Below are 20406 nucleotides of genomic sequence, written 5' to 3'. Positions count from 1 at the left end.
AATATTTAAATTTTGACCATAATACCCATATTTGTTTGTTTGTCAGTATGAGATATGAAAATAGTGTTTTTGGAAATTTGTATTTTTTTGATACTTAAGTGCTCGCTTTATAGAAATAAAGATATAAAATAAATGTATGAGCACTTAACTATTCATTTTCACATGTCAATATGAACAGTTACGCCGCATCTAGAACAGCTCTAATAGCTTCTCTACATCTTAAATTTTATTCCTCAGAGGAAACAATATGGTCGTTTTTCTTTCACAAACTCCTTATACACATTCTTAAAATAAGAAATTTTAAGTAAGAACGAAAGAAACACGGTTTTGACATCTTTCTTTTTTTGTTCGAGTTTAGTTTTCCCTCATCTTTGAGCGAGAAAAGGGGTAGGTTTTGTCGTTGATTGTGTGGATGTCCCATGGTTTTGATTTCCTATGGCTATAATATCGATCACTGTTTTCTTGCTGTCAATGTCATCGGAGGTGCCTCTATATATATATTGGCAGTTTTGAAATATGTTGTTTGAAAGCGCTGTGTCTTCTTCCGGGTGGTTGTAAGATTTATCAAGGTTTGTGAAATAAGATAGGAAGCACGAAAACGTGCCTATACCCGCGTTTCCCGCTTCCGAAGCGTAATCACTCCAGAAACGCGACGGAAACACCCAGAAAATGTGTTTTGGAAAAGCGAGTTTCCGAAATGGAAACACGAGTTTAAAAAAAATAAAGGTTTTTATGTTTTTTTTTGTTTTTTAAATGAAGGGCTAGACCTATATTCGTCGAGTCAAATGACTTATTTCGACATATTTTTGACCTCCCGCTAAGTAGGGGTGGCACTTAAGACCGAAAAACCGAACCGAAAAAACCGGACCGAAACCGAAAAAACCGAACCGAACCGAAATTTATAAAACCGAACCGAACCGAATAAATCGGTTTGGTTTCCGGTTTGGGCACATAAGAAACCGAACCAAACCGAAAAACCGAACTATTCATAAAATAATTTCGTTTTACGTTTATCTTACCGAATATTTGATTTGATTAATGTGATTTTAGGTTTATATTATATATAATTATATATTTCTCTTTTGTAGTGTTATATATGTATATATAATCATCTATGTTTATATGTATGCCCATATATGTATGTTTCAAATAAGTTTGCTATAACAAACATATATATATACGGGGTTTTTTAGGTAAGGAGGTCATTATCTTAGCTTAAGGTACGGATTTTCATTTTTGACCAACTTTTCGATCGAGTTTTCACATATCCACCGTCCAATATCTAGGTTATAACGTATAGATCATCTCCACAAAATTTCAGCCGATTCCATCACCGTTAAAGTACTCATAACTTTGATTTTCTACTCACAATATGAACGGTTCAGGTTCGGTAAATTCAATACGTCTATTGGTTTTGATTAGTTCGATACCTTAACGATCATGAAATCGGCTGAAATGTTTTGGAAATGATCTATACGTTATAACCTAGATATTGTACGGTGGAGATGTGAAAACTCGATCGAAAAGTTGATAAAAAATGAAAATCTGTACCTTAGCTTAAGGTACGGACCTCCGCACCTGAAAAGCTCCGCACATTTTCACCGTCTAATATCTAGGTTATAACGTATAGATCATCTCCACAAAATTTCAGCCGATTTCATGATCATTAAGGTATCGAACTAATCAAAATCAATGGACGTATTGAATTTGCCGAACCTGAACCGTTCATATTTTGAGTAGAAAATCGAAGTTATGAGTACCTTAACGGTTATGGAATCGGCTTAAATTTTGTGGAGATGATCTATACGTTATTATTTAGATATTTGACGGTGGAAATGTGAAAACTCGATCGAAAAGTTGGTCAAAAATGAAAATCAGTACCTTAAGCTAAGATAAGGACCTCCTTATGTGAAAAGTCTTGTATATATACAAGAGGATGTGTAATTACTAAATCCGCCTCAATATGAAGCAACTATATGAAGGAAACTTCTCGGGATCAATCGACACCAGTCGATATGATTGATATATATATATATATATATATATATATAGTGACCTTGTAAAAATTTCATTCAATTCGGAAATCGTTTAACCGTCAGAATTTCCGATAAACCGAAAACAATACTAATATGTCATAAGGGAAGACCAATTACCAAAATACGAACACCAAAAGTCGTTTGCATATCTGAAATCACCTAATTTTTGTCACCAATTGTGTGCGGTCGCACCAAAGAAACTCATTTGGCAAAGCCCCAGTCAATGAGGATTTTAATATGTCAAAACGCCTCTTTTTTAGTTGACCGTTGGAACGAACGGTCAAACCATGTCCAAAACGGACGAAATTTTTACGGGGTCCCTAAATATATATACAGATCACATCTGCTGGTCTCGATCGACCATATTTTGAACTAGAGTTGGCGATCGCTTAAGTGTCAACTAATGTATCATAACCTTTGTATTAGGTTTAAAATAAAACTATCGCATTATGAAGCGGCTATATGAAGGAAACTTTTAGGGTTTGATCAACACCAGCCGATATGATCGGTATATATATTTAGTGACCCTATAAAAATTTCATCCAATTCGGATTTTGTTTGACCGTCGGAATTTTCGGTAAATCGAAAATACCACTAATATGCCATAAGGAATGACCTATTACAAATATGCGAACGCCGAAAGCTATTTGCATATCTGAAATCACCTAATTTTTTTTACCTGTCGTGCGTGATAGCAAGGAGGAAACTCATTTAGCAAAGACCCGGTTAATGGGGTTTTATTATGTGAAAACGCCTGTTTTTTTGTTGACCATTGGTACAGACGGTCAAACCATGTTCAAAACGATCGAAATTTTTATGGGTTCCCTAAATATATATACCGATCACATCTACTGGTGTCGATCAACCATATTTTGAACTGGAGTTGTCGATCGCCGAAGTGTCCACTAATGTATCATAACCTTTATATTAGGGTTATAATAAAACTATCACATTATAAAAAGCGGAATGAAATTTCTCAAAATTGATCGACACCATCCGATGTGATCAGTATATATATTTAGTGATCATTTTAAAATTTCATCCAATTCGGACCTCGTTTGACCGTCGGAATTTCTGGTAAACCAAAAACAACATTAATATACCCTAAGGGAGGACCAATTACTAATATGCGAATGAGAAAAGTTATTTACATATTTGAAATCACATAATTTTTTTCATCAAACGTGCGTGGTCGCAATAAGGAAACTCATTTGGCAAATCCTCGGTCAATGGAGTTTTATTATGTGAAAACGCTTTTTTTTTGTTAATCGTTGGTACGGACGGTCAAACCATGTTCAAAATTGATGAAATTTTACATGGCCCCTAAATATATATATCAATCACATCTATTGGTGTCGATCGACAATATTTTGAAACTAGAATTAAAAAAAAAAAACTAAAAAAAAAACCGAACCGAACCGAACCGTTCGGTTCGGTTTTCAGTTTGGCCTATCAGAGAACCGCGAACTGAACCGAACCGAACCGAAGTTTAATTTCAGTTCGGTTTCCGGTTTGAGCCCAAAACCGAACCGTTTGAACCGAATGTCACCCCTACCGCCGAGTCGCCGACCCTCCCTCTATCTTGTTATACCTAGATCTCTCATTATATTTGTATTATTTCGAATGTTGAACACCAAGTTATTTAAGTTATTTGAGATTTTGAATTACTTAAACTAAAAATTTGTTATTATATTTATTTTTTGTATAATTTATATATATTTTTTCGACGTTTCCAAAACGTACCTGCTTCCTAAAAAATTTGAAAAATATGCTTCCGCGTTTCTAAACGTTTCGCTTCCACGTACCCGTACCCAATTCCGTGCAGCCTAGGAAATAAGTATGGTTGCAGCCTTGTAGTTGAACCATATTAGTTATTTCCTACTGTAATATGGCTGGTTTTGAGAGAAGTACGTGTGGGTAAGGTCGATCGATGGTTGATGCACTTTGTACGCCATTTGGTCTCCAATAATTTGTAATTTTTTTATTCATATGTAAAAGATTTTCTGTCTCGATTTCTTCCTAAGTGAAAATCAAAATATTGGAAACTTGTTCAACATATTTTTTGCCAATTACAATTATTTTCCTTCTTGTTCAAATGCATATTATTTCTTATTGTAACAAATCAATCAATGGATGGTTAAAATTAAGAATTAAAACTGTAATAAAATAAATAAATAATTAAATTAAGTATCAAACAAGGTGTTTCTTATGCTATCAAACTTGAAGAGGTCCTTGGCTATTTTTAAGATCATGTAGTAGCTAGTGCTCGAAGATAATGCTAGAACACTGTTTTTTTTTCAATGCTAAGAAAAAGTTTACTTGAATCGGGACACATATCTAATGGAGCCTCAACCCGGCTGAAATTAAGTACACAAGTAATATCTAGTGTAAAATGAAATGTAATCATCTATACTATTATAACTAAAACATAGTTTGTCAACTAAAAGCCCTATGAAAATATGTATATGTCCCTACATCATATACTAATTTAAAATCAATTGAAATAATCCAGGGATAAAAAGGTAAAAATAAAAATAAAAACATAAAAAGGAAAATTATTTTCATTTGCTGATAACTTCCACATGATGTAACCACCCACTATTTTGCAATAAATATCTAATTATTTTGAAAAGAAAAAAATCTTATCATATCCATCGGGTGTGTGCTGTTCTTGTGAGTATTATATAACTCATGAGAGCAATGTGTGGTATTTAATCAAATTAAAAAGGCTTCCGGTCTCTATGTGTGATTCTAAATTTGCAACATATTTCATTTGGTTGTTAGCCAATTGCGGATAGCAGTTATTTGCATATCAAAGATGTCTTAAGCTTGATCTTTTTTTTATGGGATAAATAACTCAAATACTGCAACGAGTTTGTTATTACTCGAACTCACGACCTTCCACTTATATATGAGAGATTGGTACTGCTAGACCAATTGGTACTGGGCTTGGTGTTATTCTTCTGATGAGAAATTTGTTGTCAAAGCACTTATTACATGAATTATATGCAAAATTGAAATATGCAAAAACTTGGGAAATTTACGCAATCTCGTTTCACGAAAGTGTAAGAACAAGGAAGTTTTAGCTAGACTCAATTAATGTGATATCTAAAAGCTAAAATTATATGTCGTCTTCGTAAAATGGAGATGAACACTTTGAATTGGTTTTTACAAATGATTATCAACAAGTTTCTTACAATTAAAATATACTTAGGAGTGAGATGATTACAAGTTAAAATGAAGAGTAGGTATAAGAACATCATTAGCATCCTCTCTATATTGGCTCCTTAAATATTATCGAAAGCCTGGTTATATGTGCTCTCCAAAAACAGCTAAAAAACCAAACATAGAAGTTGTAACAGCCTAATTCACATAACTGAATATTGTTCTTTTTTGGCCCACTGACCACCACGGTTTTGTTCTTGAAACAGAACCTCGTCCTAAAACGCGTCTCACTATAAGAAGCTAACCATACTCATATAAGCACAACTTTCATTCTCCCTCGGGCGATGTGGGACCCGTGACCTACTTGTCTGCTAGCTTCCTAATCAGACGTCACAATCTACCCTCATTAGGGGCATTCGTCATCCTCGCACACTTCTGGCCGTGAATAGGTTCAGATACTATATGTAACAGCACAGTCCACATAGCTGAGATATTGTTCGTTTTGAGCCCACTGACCTGCACGGTTTTGTTCCTGAGGTAACACTTCAAAACACACTATGAGAAGCTGACCATGCTCATATAAACACAACTTCTACTCTCCCACGGGCAATGTAAGATCCGTGACCTACCTGCATGCTAGCTTCTTAACCAAGCGTCACAGAGGCGTTACTAATTAAAGATGCTCTAGAGACTTAAATTGAGTCATCTATAATCCATCAGGTTGCAGATTAGATTGATATCAAAGATTAAAATATTAAACAGATCCAGATTTAGGTTGATCCCTTCAAATCTTCAATCTCACCCGTTTTACAGGTTCATGAAAAAATAAAGACAAGAGCTTTCATTAGGAGTATTCTCTATATTTTATTTTTGGGAGATATTAACTATAAAAAAAAAGGCTATGTTCAAACATTAGTTTATAAGATTGCTGAAAATAAATACATTGTTTAGATTATAATACATATACGATCTACAATGTTCTTAACCTGTGTTTTTTTTAGTCAATGATATTCGCCATCTTATAGTGATTAGTGAACACAATCAAAAACATATGTTGTGTAACGTATTACAGTGAATCGTACGAGAACAGTTTTGTGCGTGGTTCCTCTATAATTAATTAGGGGTGGGCATAAAAAACGGAAATCCCGATCCCGTCCCGAAATTCATAGGGACGGGACGGGACGGAGGTCTAAAAATGTTCGTCCCGTCCCGATCTCGTCCCGCTTCATTCTAGTGGGATGGGACGTGGGACGAATAATTTCTATCCCGCTTCGTCCCGTCCCGTCCCACCTTTAATGAAAACTTAAAAATTCTTATATATTTGTATTAAAATGAAACTAATTTATGTTCTTAATAACTCTAAAATTATATCAACTCAAATAATAATGGTAATTTATAATATTTTGAACATAATATGCATTATTTTTATTAAATTTTCATTATAAAATGTTACTTTGTTATGAAAAAAATAAAAATATAGGTTTTTATTTAACTTCATAAAAAGGTGGGATTTGTCCCGTCCCGTCCCGATCCCGTCCCGTCCCAACCGGGATTAATCCCGAGTGGGATGCATTCTTAAAAACCCTCGTCCCGTCCCGATTCAAAAGAGTGGGACGGAACGTGGGATGAGTTCCGTCCCGTCCCATCCCGTCCCGTGCCCACCCCTATAATTAATCTAGCTAATAGCAAACTTGTAGCTTTTTAACTTGTGGAGCATTATTAAGATTGTGGGCCATGAGGCATGGCCTTATAGGTTTTGTTTTTTAGAAAAGAAAATGTATATTAATAGCATAGAAAACATTACAAATCAAGGGAGATCACAATACATGCCAGATACTCTGCTATTAAATACCAACTATTATATTGGATAAGAACCGAAACAGTAATTGTAACGTAATCTATTTCAAAAACCTGATAAATTAAGTACGATAATAACTCTTTTCACATTTGATGTGCTTTGGTTTCTTAATACTAGCAACTACCACCCAATACGTGTGTGCAGAGAGGGCAGTTATTGGATATTTTTTATTTATTTCTTTTCTGATCTGATTTTATTTTTTACATTCTTGTCTCTGAATTATATAATCGCATTTAAAATAACATATGGTGAAAAAATATTTATGTATTTTCACACATACTGTGTGTAGAAAACTGTTTTTTTTTTTAAATTTAACTGTACATAGAGTTAGATGGATTTGTAGGATAACTACCTATCTAATCTATGATTTGGGAAGTTATATGAAATAATCCTTTTATTTTCTATTTTGATTTTGATTTTTACATTCTCATCCCGGAATTATATAATTTAAATTTTCAATAACATATGGTGTAAGGGTATATATGTATTTTCACATGTATTTTAGTTAACATACTCTGTTTATAGATGCGTAAGAATATTAGTTTAATTACTATATGGTTCTCATTTCCAACAAACAAATTAGTAATTCCACCACTAAATAAATCTGAAAATTTCATTTTTCCTCTACTATACTTAATCACCAAATTAGCCATGCCTAATTAATGTCAATTTTCGTGGGCACCTTAGCTTTTGTTAAGCATTTTGAGTTTGTGTTTGTTAGCTAATGACAAGAAGGTTTGATTGTGTGCATGTGTGTTTAGGTGGGGTTAAACCAATAGTCCCTCTATTTTTTTTTCAATTATTATATTTTGGTCGAAAAGTACAGCCAAAGACCCAAAGAGTGATTTTCTCGTCGGCCAGTGAAATACCCCATCTCTGAATCGCAGTTATAAATTCACACAGCTAGGCCTCTTCTTCCCTCACAGACCTGTTCGAGGTTAGAGTTTTAGTTTGATTTTGACTCCTGTAGAGATAACAGTAGTGCGCGCGTGTGAGATTTTCCAACCTTTTCCCCAGGTTCTGTTCCTATTTAAAACCCCCACCTTCACTCAAAACCCACATTGCCATCTCTCTCTGTTTTCCTCTGCTTCTATTTCTTCTGTTTCCCTTTACAGTCCTACTCTTCTCTCTCGAGGTATGAACACTTCAGGTTTTTGCTTATTATGCTCTATGATGAAGCCAGAGTGTGAAATATTCATGCTTTGTTTATGTATGTATGCAGGGGTTGAGAAACTTGTGCTAGGAAAGAAAAATGACCAACCAAAATGTGGTTGTTTCCGATGTCAAAGGCGTGGCCATGGCTGTTGCTGCCATGAAGAACCACTCGCTGTTCTCTTCATCGGTGGCTAGTACCACAATTGAGTCAGGAGGAGTTTCAGGGTGTAATTTCACCATTCCCAGGAGTATTAAGCTCTTTAAGGTTGAGACTGCAGAGGTTGGTGGTGGTGGAGCTGCCCGAGTCAATGCTTGGGTGGACACACTGAGAGCTTCTTCTCCGCCGCGTGTGAAATCCACCACCACTTCCCCCTCCACTCTTTCTCAAACTGTGGATGAAGAAAACTCTTGGAATGTAAGCATTGGCCTCTGTATCATCTCTATTTTCAAACCTCTTCTCCTGGTTCTTGATTATGAATGAGTTGATGAAATGCTTTTGTGAACAGCTTCGTCACCCATCAGCTATAAACATGTTTGAGGAGATCACAAATGCTTCAAAGGGGAAGCAGATTGTTATGTTCCTCGACTACGATGGTACCCTGTCACCCATTGTCGAAGATCCCGACAGAGCTTTCATGTCCAATGAGGTTTAATTTATTATCGATTTTTTTACTGATATTAGTTTTATCCTAGCCATATTACATGTTTTTCAAATACTTGTGTACCATCTTCATCATTCAAAGTCTCTTTGACTTTAGCTTCTGAATTGCTTTGGCCATTTTTGTTCAGATGAGAAAAGCGGTGAGGGCAGTTGCTAGATATTTTCCTACAGCCATAGTTAGTGGGAGATGTCGAGACAAGGTACAATTTTGCTTTCTATTTTTCTGTGAATAGAAATGTTACTGGTACACTGTTTCACCATAGCTATGAGAGTTATTTATTACTGCAGTTTTTTTTTCCTTTGCAGGTTTATAGTTTTGTCAAACTAGCAGAGCTTTATTATGCAGGAAGCCATGGAATGGACATCAAAGGACCATCCAAAAGTAACAAGTACAAGAATGTGAGTGGCTCTAGCTAGTGTGCCAATATAATACAAAGTTCTTCCATATTCTTGCTCTTCTGACTAATTTTATAATGATTAAAAGTCATTTATGTTCATTGTTGTATTCCTCAGGCTAATCAAGCAGTTCTGTTCCAACCAGCAAGTGAATTTGTACCCATGATTGATGAGGTTTGTTCACTCATATCCTTTTCTAAAGAACAAGCAAAGAGAAATGAATAATATATGATAAAAAAAGAACTCTTTGAAGGACACAAATTTAATTTATATAATTCCTTGCAGGTCTGCAAAATTCTAGTGGAGAAAACCAAATCCATCTCAGGAGCTAGGGTGGAGAATAATAAGTTCTGTTTATCTGTTCACTTCCGTTGTGTTGAGGAGAAGGTAAACATCAATTCCCAATTTAATAGTTACATTTTGGTATGTTTATAATTAATATGATCAGATAATTTGGTTTTCTTTTTTTCTTCCCTAATTGTCTTGAACTCTTTTGATATCCAGAGTTGGGCTGCTCTGGCAGAGCAAGTTAGATTAGTGCTCAGTGAGTATCCAAAGCTGAAGTTGACTCAAGGGAGAAAGGTAATTAAGTAAAATTTTAAGATGTAATTAAAGTTCTTAATTGATTTTTTTCATGGCTATAGTTAATTACTTTTTTTGTATGTAGCTACTTCCTAATTGTGTTTGTTGGTCTTAACAGGTCTTAGAGATCAGGCCAACCATCAAATGGGACAAGGGCAAAGCTCTTGAATTCTTGCTAGAGTCTTTAGGTGCGTCCTGACTCCTGAGTAGTCAATTTGAACCTTGATACAATCTTTTGAATCCATCATCTTCCAAATTAAGAAACTCATATCAATCGATTGTGATCATTATTTCGTACCTTAGTCCTATTATCTAATTAATTAAGAATGTTGTTCCTTTAGGATATGCCAACTCAAGTGAAGTTTTACCGGTCTATATTGGAGATGATAGAACAGATGAAGATGCTTTCAAGGTATGACGGAGTTGATAATGCCCTCTTGTATTTTCAACAAGTCTTGTATTTTGAACATTTTTTCATACGTATAAATTATATGTTCCTACAGGTTTTACGTGATAGAGGACAAGGATTCGGAATTCTTGTTTCTAAAGTTCCAAAAGAAACAAATGCTTCTTATTCCTTGCAAGAACCAGCGGAGGTACGTGAACCTGGAATATTGGCACCTTTTTCAACTTAATTTGTTTGTGAATTTAATTAGCATGGTGTATGTGTATAATTTTGTCTTGTTTTCCCACAGGTCAAGGACTTTTTGCGACGTCTGGTGAAGTGGAAAAGATTGACGCTGCAGTAGCGAAGGCTTGAATCGTGGATGATGGAAGAGCGTATAAAAGGAATTAATAGATTCCACCCTAAAAATTTAGTGAAGGGTGTCATTAAGTGTTATGTCAATTTCTTGTTTAGCTAATGATTAATTATTGAACTACTGGATTCCTAATGAATTAATTTGGAAATTGTATATAAATTTCGTCTCTCTCGCAATCTCCCATTTTCTTGCGATCTAGCTAGCTATTTTTTACTCATGTATGTATGCACTAGTTGTCCTGCATGGCCACTTATTGTGATGAAAAACATGTATGCAAGTACACTTACTCACTCCAAATAAACTGAAAATTTTGTGTGAAAATTACAAACTTTACAATTTGATCTAATATAGTAATACAGTAAAATTTCTATAAATTAATAAGTTTGGGATTGAGAAATGACTGAAAAGTTTATTATTTTAGCGAGATATTATTAATTTATCGATTAATTAATAACTTATTAATTTATCAATGTATAATAAATATTTTATTTTACTTTTTCAAATAAAACAAAAAGTAAATATGCAGCACATTATTGATATCGTTGTTCAAAATATTATATTGTCCGATTTATTGTATTATTTTATTTGATGATAATTAAATTAACTAAATTCTTCAATGAAATCTTCATAAATGTAAAATTTATTATATTAATTATGTCATTATTAATTTATATATTCGATATGGTCTATATGAATTCTCAAATTTCTATTATCTTATAAATTTAGTAAAATATTAATTTAATGAGATTATTAATTAATTGAATATTAATTTAATGAGGTTCTACTGTATATATATATTAAGAAGTTAGTCAAGACTAAAAAGTGAATCAATCTTCCTGGGTACGTACCAGTAATTATATCATAATTAAAGATGTATTGAATGGAGCAAAGGTATAATAATACGCATCAAGCAAACTAGCTTTGATTATATTTTAGCTAATTTCAGAGAAATGCGAGTTAAAAAGTTTGACGTAAATAGTTTTTGTATCCTCAGATTTTGGTTATATTTTAAACCTATCCAATCACTACAACTCGTTCTGCTTCGAAGTTCGAACGATATCATGACAGAAACGCAGCATATTAGAATGAGGTAAAGCCTCCAACATAAATCCCCTCGAACATTAGGACTCATCACTGCCTCACTGAGTCACTGGGTTCATTATTTATCACTACCTGTCTATCTCAACAAGAAAAATAATAATTTCCTCGGCAGCAGATTGAATACCCCCATCAGCTTAATTATAAAAGGGTACGTAAACTTATTCTCATATCTTTGATTGAAGTATTGAACCAGTAGAAATGTACGTAGAAATGTAGAATGATATAAATGATCGATAGAAATAGTCTGTTCTTTGGTGCATGGGATGAAATAATCATCGGGAGCTCCAGTTTCATTAACATATATATTCTCGACGGAGTTAAGATTATTTTCTTTAAAATCCTATATTACTTTCAAATTAATTTATTTCCTCTCTTTTCCTTTAGAGGCAATTCAGGCTCATAAACTAAAATCTTCTTCAATAAAAGTAAACATATGAAATATAAGATTAGTGCCCCATAAGATTAATAATAACATACTTAAGTAAAAAGAAGGCATTGGCAAAGATTTTAGACTCTCATTAATTTGTCTGTTTGATTAGTAGGATAACGCCGTCAAAAGTACATAATTCTTGTCATGTAATCACCAAATGCATGCTAATAATTATAGGACATCAACATAGCTACGTTTATAATTTTATTAGTATTCCTCTTCACATGTGGAAAAGACAAATGATTTCCTTTTCTTATTTCACGACAGTTTGATCAAGAGCATGCCTTTTTCTTTTTCTTCAATTGTATTAGGCCATCTATATATACGTGTCTCTTTAGAAGGGCAGTACTTATCTAGACCTTAGCTACTCCAAAGAATCACCATTATAGCTCTAATCTAATTATTTAACATGTACTTACTAATAATTCATTTCAATAATTGAGAACGAGAGTGAAAGATCGAGTATATAACTCTATATATATGATCCCTCCACCGAAGATGGGCAGAGATGAAAATACATTGACTATGTTTTTACTAAACAATTGTACACTAATAATGCATTCTAATTATTAACCAACATTCAGTTACTAATAATTCATTCCAATAATTGAGACTTTGCGAGCGAGTGAGATTGAAGTCATTGAACAGTGTAGTCAACATATATGATCATATACTAGGTTGGCATAAAAAGTTACACTTCTTTTATTGCTTAAAAGTTTTGATCCTTTCTTAACTGCTGGTTATGTTTTAATTATTTTCCTATATAAAGCTGTCTCGCATATACTAGGGAATCCAAGAACTGAGCTCGGAGAATGGAGATCAAGTTTGTTGCAAATTGCCTATTGTATATAAATGGAAAGCAGAGCTCTTTGATCCTCTTCGAAATCTATTGGTCTGTTCACTCTGTTGCTAATATCTCAATATTTGTATAATACCACATCAAAATTAACTTATATGCAGCAGTCAAATTAACACATTGTCAATTCTTGGAGTGAGAGTTTCATATGACCAAAGCTCTATATATATATATATGTCTTGAAGGAAATGTTGAAACCTAAACCTCAATTATGGGAAGCATCTCTGCAAGTACAGTTGGCAAAATACCCAAATAGCTATACTTAAGCTGAGAGGTGCTCTTGTGAACACTAAAATACAAGCATTTTCTTGAGTTAAGGTAGACTTTATGATTTTTTTTTAGGAAATGAAGAACCCTAGGAATTCTATAACAATATATATGAATTGCCGCGAAAAATACTACCCAAAATTGAACTATATATACCAAGTTGATCGATGTTCATGATTTCCAACAGAATTATATACAAGTTGATGAGATATGGATGACATGTGTTTAAATTAATCTGTATTAGTTATTGGGATGAGTTATTCACTGCTCGGCTATAGTAATTAAATGACATGTTTGATCTTAAGTTCTCTCCTGCATTTAGAAGGTATATATTCAATAAACATCTCTTTACTCTGTGGTGACCACTAACTCAGTAAGTGTCTTGTTAATTCAGCGACGAGGAATCACGCACAATTTTGTTCCTTTAAACCAAAACAACTCAGAGTCCCAATAGTTTTCTTACACTTCCGATCTATTGGCTCTTTCCCGTTTTCGTTAATAATTTTGTCTTCATTCGTCAAGGATATGCATGATTGTGCATGTTAGTACGGAATGTGCATCCAGGCATAACATTCTTAAGGTAAAAGAAAAAAAAAAACCTAACTCGTGAATACTGATTCTTGTATAAGATTCCTTTGTTATAGAAATCATGTTCAAGGGGCTTGCATCTTTATACTATAAATATACGGATATCACAATCAGCAATATAACAGATTTAATTTGCAAAATGATAACCAGAACTAACTGGCTGCATCACTTAACAAGGCAATTCTGATGATTCGCTGAGCTGCTAGATGAAGATTCAACTGTTTTTAGGATTAGTAAATGGCAAGGTTCAATACATGCTTCTCTTTTCGATATAATTGTTCAAAGGAACATACATATCTTATTGACACTAGCTAGCAGGTAACTTCACGCCTCTGAAAATTGTAGGTTGGATAATTGAGTACAACATATGGAGGATTCATATGAAATGACGTATCAGGTAAACATTTATTTTCTACATTTCCATCACCGGAGATCGAAAAGCCTTTTCTGGAAACAGTGATATGGTTACCAATAATTGAAGGATGGAACAGAAGAGAGATAGAAGGAATGTGAACTGACTGGTGATGTGCTTGAGCAACAAGTACACATGCAGCAGAAGGGAGTAGCGCTAGGTCACAATTTATTCGTAGCTAGCTAGCTAGCTAGCTCCGTGTTATTTGCTTCCCTTCGTAGATACCAGTTATCTTCACCCTTATATCAGACAAGAGATCATGGAGAGGAGCACGCACGAGAGCTATAGCTAGCTGAGGCTAACAATAAATTTCACAGAAAGAGATGTGGCACCATTATAGGGCACTAATAAGAAATATATATTATTACTATGATCTTGAATATGATCGAACATGACTTTACACAGCTAAAGCAAGTAAAGAGCTAATGCTTTCTAAGCGATCGCACATTATAACCCAAGTTCCCTTAATTTGTTTATGGATAATTGATCCCAATTATGAATTGGTATCTATTTAAACAAATGTAAGTAAGATCCAAGGAGCTAGCTTAAGATATTAGATGGTTAAATGAGTGAACAGAAGGAGAGATATATAGACCTAAACCATTGGGCACCAAGATTTGGGAGAGCCCACATTAAAAGATTAATGGAATCTTAAAAGTAGTAGTTTAATGGATTCATTTTGTCAATATTGAAATGGGTTATTTTCATAGGGTTCGGTGATGAGAGGGAAAGCCACTAGCTAGCTACATGGGGGGGGGGGGGGGGGGGTTCCATATGGTTGGAAGAGGAGTTGGAATCCACTTAAAGTGCTTGATGTGAAGAAAGACAATGGGGTTTCTTTTATGCTGTTCTCCTCAATATTTATCTTTTTTTTTTCATTTCACATATAAGAGTGACATATGTTAATTATTTGGTTAACAACTCAATTGTTGTCCTTAATTATATATCTAGTAATATAGGATACATTGTATCAAATGTATCATATCACTCATGTATTGCTACGTTATTTTATTTTTGAAAGGAAGAACCAATGTAACGTAGCAATACGTATATTATTTCTTTTATGTATTGCTAAGTTAAATTGGTATGAGTAAGAGAGAACTCTATTACATCTGTATTACAATTAGAGTACATCATTCTCGAACAATTTGTCAAAGGAAGAGAACCGATTTCACTTTGTTTTTATTTAATAGAATCCAGCAAGATCTAAAATATCATGTAATCCTTTCACTCTTGGCGCAATGTACAGCCAAAATTTACAATATTGCTTAGCAGTTTAGGATATATCTAGGGTTTAGCCCCTAATACAGTCTTTAAGTATAACATATCTTGTGCCCTATTGCATGAAATGTGGCTAACGTTTAAACTTCAATATTAAATATTTAAAGTAGGATTTCACCATACAAGTTTAATCCTCAAACTTGATATTTTACCCTTGTATACACGGAATAATTGATCAAGAGTATCTAGACAAGTCCAGACGTCCAGTCCACAAACATCATGAAACATTACTTAGAGATGAGCAAATTTAGTAACCCTAAAAGCATTGCTATTGGGGACACCGAGCACGGTTGCATGCCAAAGAAAACCTCTGCCTCATTCAGACGTGTAAAGAAAGCTTCCCACTATATTGCATCCATTATTGGCACCTTAAACAGAAATAAATAAAGCCCTAGAGGCCCCCAATAATTGGTGAAAGAAAAAGAGCCACTTCTTCTCTCCTGCAGGACAACATATGCAACCAACTCAAACTCTCTGTATCACACTATGCTTCGTGCAGCTAGCTTAGCCTGTGATAAGTTTATTCACTCCAAGTCATCATCATCGAGCATCAACCATGACAATTGATGTATCTGAAAAAAACAAAAGCCTCTGGATGCAGCAGGCAGATTCTGCTGCATTTTACTTCTCACTGACCCAACATCCAGGTCCCAACAAACAACACCTGGGAACAAATACAATATAGAAACCAAAACTTGAAGATGCGAAAACCTTTGTAGATGATTAAAGCGTATTGACCTTTAAGAGTAGTGCATGTACGTGATGTCTTGTATTGTGGTTTCCATGTGCGTTAGAAAAGAAGAAGAGCAGAAAAGGAGTGGTCTTCTCTTTCAACGTGTCGTTCATCAGCTGCTGTATAATCCTGTAGGGAAACTGGTGCCTGCATAGAAGCTGTAGTTGGAGCTAAGCTTAACGAGTTTAATCATTATCAGGGTGGTCGAAAACTCGAAATCATATATGTATGTACTGATGTACGTAAATAGTAATTAATAGACTGATCATTTTATATAGTATTTGATGTGATCGATCGTACTTAGTTAGGTCAGTAAGCATGTGTTTGCGATTAGATAATTGGATTATGCATGTGAGCAGAAACAGTAGAACAGATCGATCATGATCTTGTTAGAGGGAGCAGACGCGTCTGGTGCTCGCATAGCAGGTAGCTTGGATCTAATCCTTTGCGGATTATATCCTAAATAGTACAGAATTTTGGTTGAGAATTCCAACTAATTAAGTAGGGGTGCTCTTAAATGGGCTTCTGCGTATGCCTATATAAACTCTACAGCGCAGGAAAACATGTCATATGGACTCTACACATTTTATTCGATCATGATCCCCAACTTCTATTCTCTATACGATACAAATCACCCTTCTGCTAAATGATGTAAATGCTAAAATACATGGCTTTGAAGAAAAAGATAACATGCACAGGGAAGAAACTGAAAGACGAAAATAAACTGAGACGAAAATAAAGAACGTAAGTAAGTTAAGAGAAGAAGAAGCTATCGGTACTAATTTTAGGATAAAAATTAATTAATTAGTGTACACTAGAGAAAAAAGAAGATAGTTCTTAATCGATTGAACTGGTTCACAACTTGTGCAATTGTCTGTCAAGGTTCAAAGTTAGACGGAAAATTGACCACCTGATGTTTGAGTCTTGCAAACCAAACCCCATGGCCACTAGCTACCGTTGAGAGAGTAAGACTCAAATTAAACTAGTTGATCGAGTAGACGGTTAAAATAAGTTACGCACCCGATCAAAGTCCAGATCAGGATCGATCATGAATACACTCTGGAGAATTATGGAACCAAATAAAAACATACAATTTTTTTACTCATATGCTAGGGCAACGCAAGCCAATGTGCAACATTATTGCGAACTCTAATGACATGCTGATCGAAGGGAAATATATGCAAAGAAAAGTTTGTAATAGCACCTTAAAACCATCAACAATGGCACCATCAGGCATACTAATTCATAAGTTTGACACTTAGTAGCAGCCAAGGCTTCCATGCAGTCAGTCTCAACCACAGCATTCGTAATCTTCATTATTTCAAGAAGCAGGAGGCCTTCTTTGATTGCAAAGAAACCAACTAGAGAAACAAAATGAACACCAAAATTAGGGGCGAGTTGCCACATAACCCAAATTATTAAGCAGTGGAGCACCAGATAATCAATGAGAAACAAAAGCACACCGACAGGGATTTACAAACTCATGCAACAAGAAGTCAAGAATTGGAACTCTACAAACACCAAATATGAATGACAAAGAAAGAACTTCGTTACATTAATTGGCATGCCTTACGAAATATTTATCGAACTTCTGCTCTAAATAAATTACACTTCCATAATACAAAATATACATGAACCAGACTCCCCATTCTTTCATTCATGACTTGCATCCTCCAGATAATTGTAGATAGGGAAGAAATTGAATAAAAAATAGGAAAAAAAAAGGAATTAACGAAGGAAATTTTGTAAAGCAATATGAAATTAGATCAGCATCAACTTCTACGAACTTTACATGACGAGTGCTGCCAAACTCGCTCCTACGTAATATCACATTTTTTTTGTAATTGCTATTTCCTGTTTGTTTGACATTCTTGGTTAAGAACTCGAGTTCCTTTCACCAATGTATCCACCGTAAAATCACATTCCACATGAAATGTCATGCTTCTCTTCAAGGCCCCCCTACGCATTCTCCCCGGGATGTCCATGCTCAGAGAAAACTTGACATGAACTTGCGGTTTTTGAGTCGTGCTACTTTTCTGAATATCTGTAGGCAACTTAATCTTAGAGCCATGAAAGATAACAGCAAACTCTTTCGATTTTCCACTATCTTGTTCGAAAGACGGGTAACTACCGGTGGCGATTTCTTGTGTCTTAAGATTAAGGGAGGCGTCGCCGCCGTTCTTGTATAAAACGGCCGCTTGGGAATTCCGGTTTTGGGACTGCAACGTTATGGTGTAGTCTGGTCGATTTGACCTGGTTTTGTTGTTGTAGACGAGCCGTTGGACAGAGAATTTGGGGTCTTTGGACAAGATCACGGATACGTAAAGCCCAGTGATGAGTAAAATGATGAATAAGAGAAAGAAAAAAAGAATTCCTAGACAGATAAAGTTACAACACATTGGTTTCTTCTTTTTAGACGGATCTCGGTGGCGTTGGACGATGGAGGCATTTTCAGGGGGAGGAATGCGGTAGATTTGGTCCTTGGGGACTTGGACGACGTAAGTGCCGGCCCGGAATGTTGTGTATTGAGATTGGTTGTGGGGGACGAACTCTTGGGATGATGGTACTAATGCCCTAGATGTGGAAGATGAAGCTGTTGGTTCCATCCTTGCCGATTCATTAGGTCGCTGTTCGGAGTACTCATCCTTGCCGTTGCGGGGAGGTGGGACCCGCTCCGCCATAGGAAGATGGGGAGCGGAGGACAAGGAGGGTGGTGTATCTGCTCTATGAGAGATTGGACGTGGGTGGAAAATTGCATGGGAAAGGAGGGAGGGCAGGGAGGACAAATGAGAGGTTGTGAGGTAGAGAGAGAGAAGAAAAAAAACAGTTGATTACCTATCTAATCCTTTTTCAAGGAGATCATTTTGAAGTCGCACTATAATTAGAAGTTGTTTACGAGAGGTCAATAGCATTTTGAAATGAAGGGATATATAGGTAATGGTTTGTCTGCTTTTTGTTTCACCCAAAATAATTGAACTAATCGACTAGAACTCGGAAGTTTTTCTCGATGAAGACTAGAACTCGGAAGTTGTGAGTAGAATTTAGGGCAAGGTATTCTCTTGACTATTGAAACTGTAAATGCTTAGACCAGCTACGTACTACTGTTTGTTTCAAAACAGAGCATCAACAATACAACACCAGAATATATAGAAGACGTACTAAAACCAAAACAACAACGTACCCAAAAGAGAATATTATTACAAAACCAACTATTTAACAATTAACACCTATAAAACCCAGAAAATCAGTACAACGTCAGGAAGAGTCATCAACTGATCGATCGCCATACGGAATATCCATATTCAACAAATTAAAATGTGCATTTTCTTTTTTATCATGGAAAAAAAATACACTCTAAAATATAAAAATATGAAAAAGAAACAAAAGACCATGCATATATGGTTGAGAGTTGCACTTGCAGTTGCACGCACACATCATTCGTACGCTTGCCATCCTCATCTTTTGCTCTAGTTCTTTTACTTCTATATATAGTATGTTGCACAGACTATAGATCAATTGAACCGGCGAGTAACTGCACTAAGTCAATTGCTAATTGACCAGAATGTAGTATCTCATGTTTCCAACAAGCTAGCTAGCTAGAGCATATATATGTTGTTCAGCAACAACCATTCATAAAGTCGGTTTCTGAGATCGAGCGTGAGTGGCATATATTTCATACTCTTAATTTTCTTAAATGACTTCACTCACGATGAATAAACCTCCTTTTATAGAATAACTGAAAATGTAGCGTGCGCGGTCGGTTTGTCGATCATTTTCTGATGCGACATTTTTGTTCCTTGTTCTATTAGGAATGAACACTCGAGAACGCACTATATATCAGAAATGACATCAGCCTTATCTGCGACTCTATGATCGAGAGACTCTTTCATTTGTGGATCTAATCATCTGGACTATGATCGGTGCTTACTCTATAAGATTGGCTGCATGCGCGGTTTAATTCGATTCTTCGATTAGTTCATAATTGGGAAGCTTCGTTTAATTTGTTGCATTTCTCAGGTTTATGGGACTGGGAAATGTACTGAGAACAGTAGGTGGGGTGAGTACGTCGACGGAGAAGTAGCTAGCCAAAATGTTTTATATTCCAATTTGGCATGGTTTACCGA

The 20406-nt window shown here is 35.2% G+C and overlaps 2 protein-coding genes across 2 annotated transcripts; one reads left to right on the top strand and one right to left on the bottom strand.

Moving 5' to 3' along the window:
• Window positions 1-8045: 8045 nt before the first annotated feature.
• Window positions 8046-10750, top strand: LOC126795229 (probable trehalose-phosphate phosphatase D). The gene is made up of 12 exons (XM_050522074.1): window positions 8046-8194; window positions 8282-8629; window positions 8721-8861; window positions 9004-9075; window positions 9182-9274; window positions 9389-9445; window positions 9557-9658; window positions 9776-9853; window positions 9972-10041; window positions 10195-10265; window positions 10357-10449; window positions 10549-10750. Exons 2-12 carry the CDS (start codon window positions 8312-8314, stop codon window positions 10600-10602), a joined length of 1149 nt encoding a protein of 382 aa, XP_050378031.1. The 5' UTR covers window positions 8046-8194; window positions 8282-8311; the 3' UTR covers window positions 10603-10750.
• Window positions 10751-18129: 7379 nt separating this feature from the next.
• Window positions 18130-18963, bottom strand: LOC126795236 (NDR1/HIN1-like protein 13). The gene has a single exon (XM_050522080.1). It carries the CDS (start codon window positions 18961-18963, stop codon window positions 18130-18132), a length of 834 nt encoding a protein of 277 aa, XP_050378037.1.
• Between the last annotated feature and the right edge of the window lie 1443 nt (window positions 18964-20406).

The sequence above is a fragment of the Argentina anserina genome, chromosome 5 (genome assembly GCF_933775445.1).
Source record: "Argentina anserina chromosome 5, drPotAnse1.1, whole genome shotgun sequence".
Classification (NCBI taxonomy): domain Eukaryota; kingdom Viridiplantae; phylum Streptophyta; class Magnoliopsida; order Rosales; family Rosaceae; genus Argentina; species Argentina anserina.
This window is presented reverse-complemented; position numbering and strand designations above follow the sequence as displayed.

Bases quoted from the DNA above. Each gene is read 5' to 3' on its own strand.
- LOC126795236 (XM_050522080.1), bottom strand. From the start codon at position 18,963: ATGGCGGAGCGGGTCCCACCTCCCCGCAACGGCAAGGATGAGTACTCC.
- LOC126795229 (XM_050522074.1), top strand. From the start codon at position 8,312: ATGACCAACCAAAATGTGGTTGTTTCCGATGTCAAAGGCGTGGCCATG. The intron at 9,275-9,388 runs GTGAGTGGCTCT...TGTATTCCTCAG, and splicing joins AAAGTAACAAGTACAAGAAT to GCTAATCAAGCAGTTCTGTT. The intron at 9,854-9,971 runs GTAATTAAGTAA...TGGTCTTAACAG, and splicing joins AGTTGACTCAAGGGAGAAAG to GTCTTAGAGATCAGGCCAAC.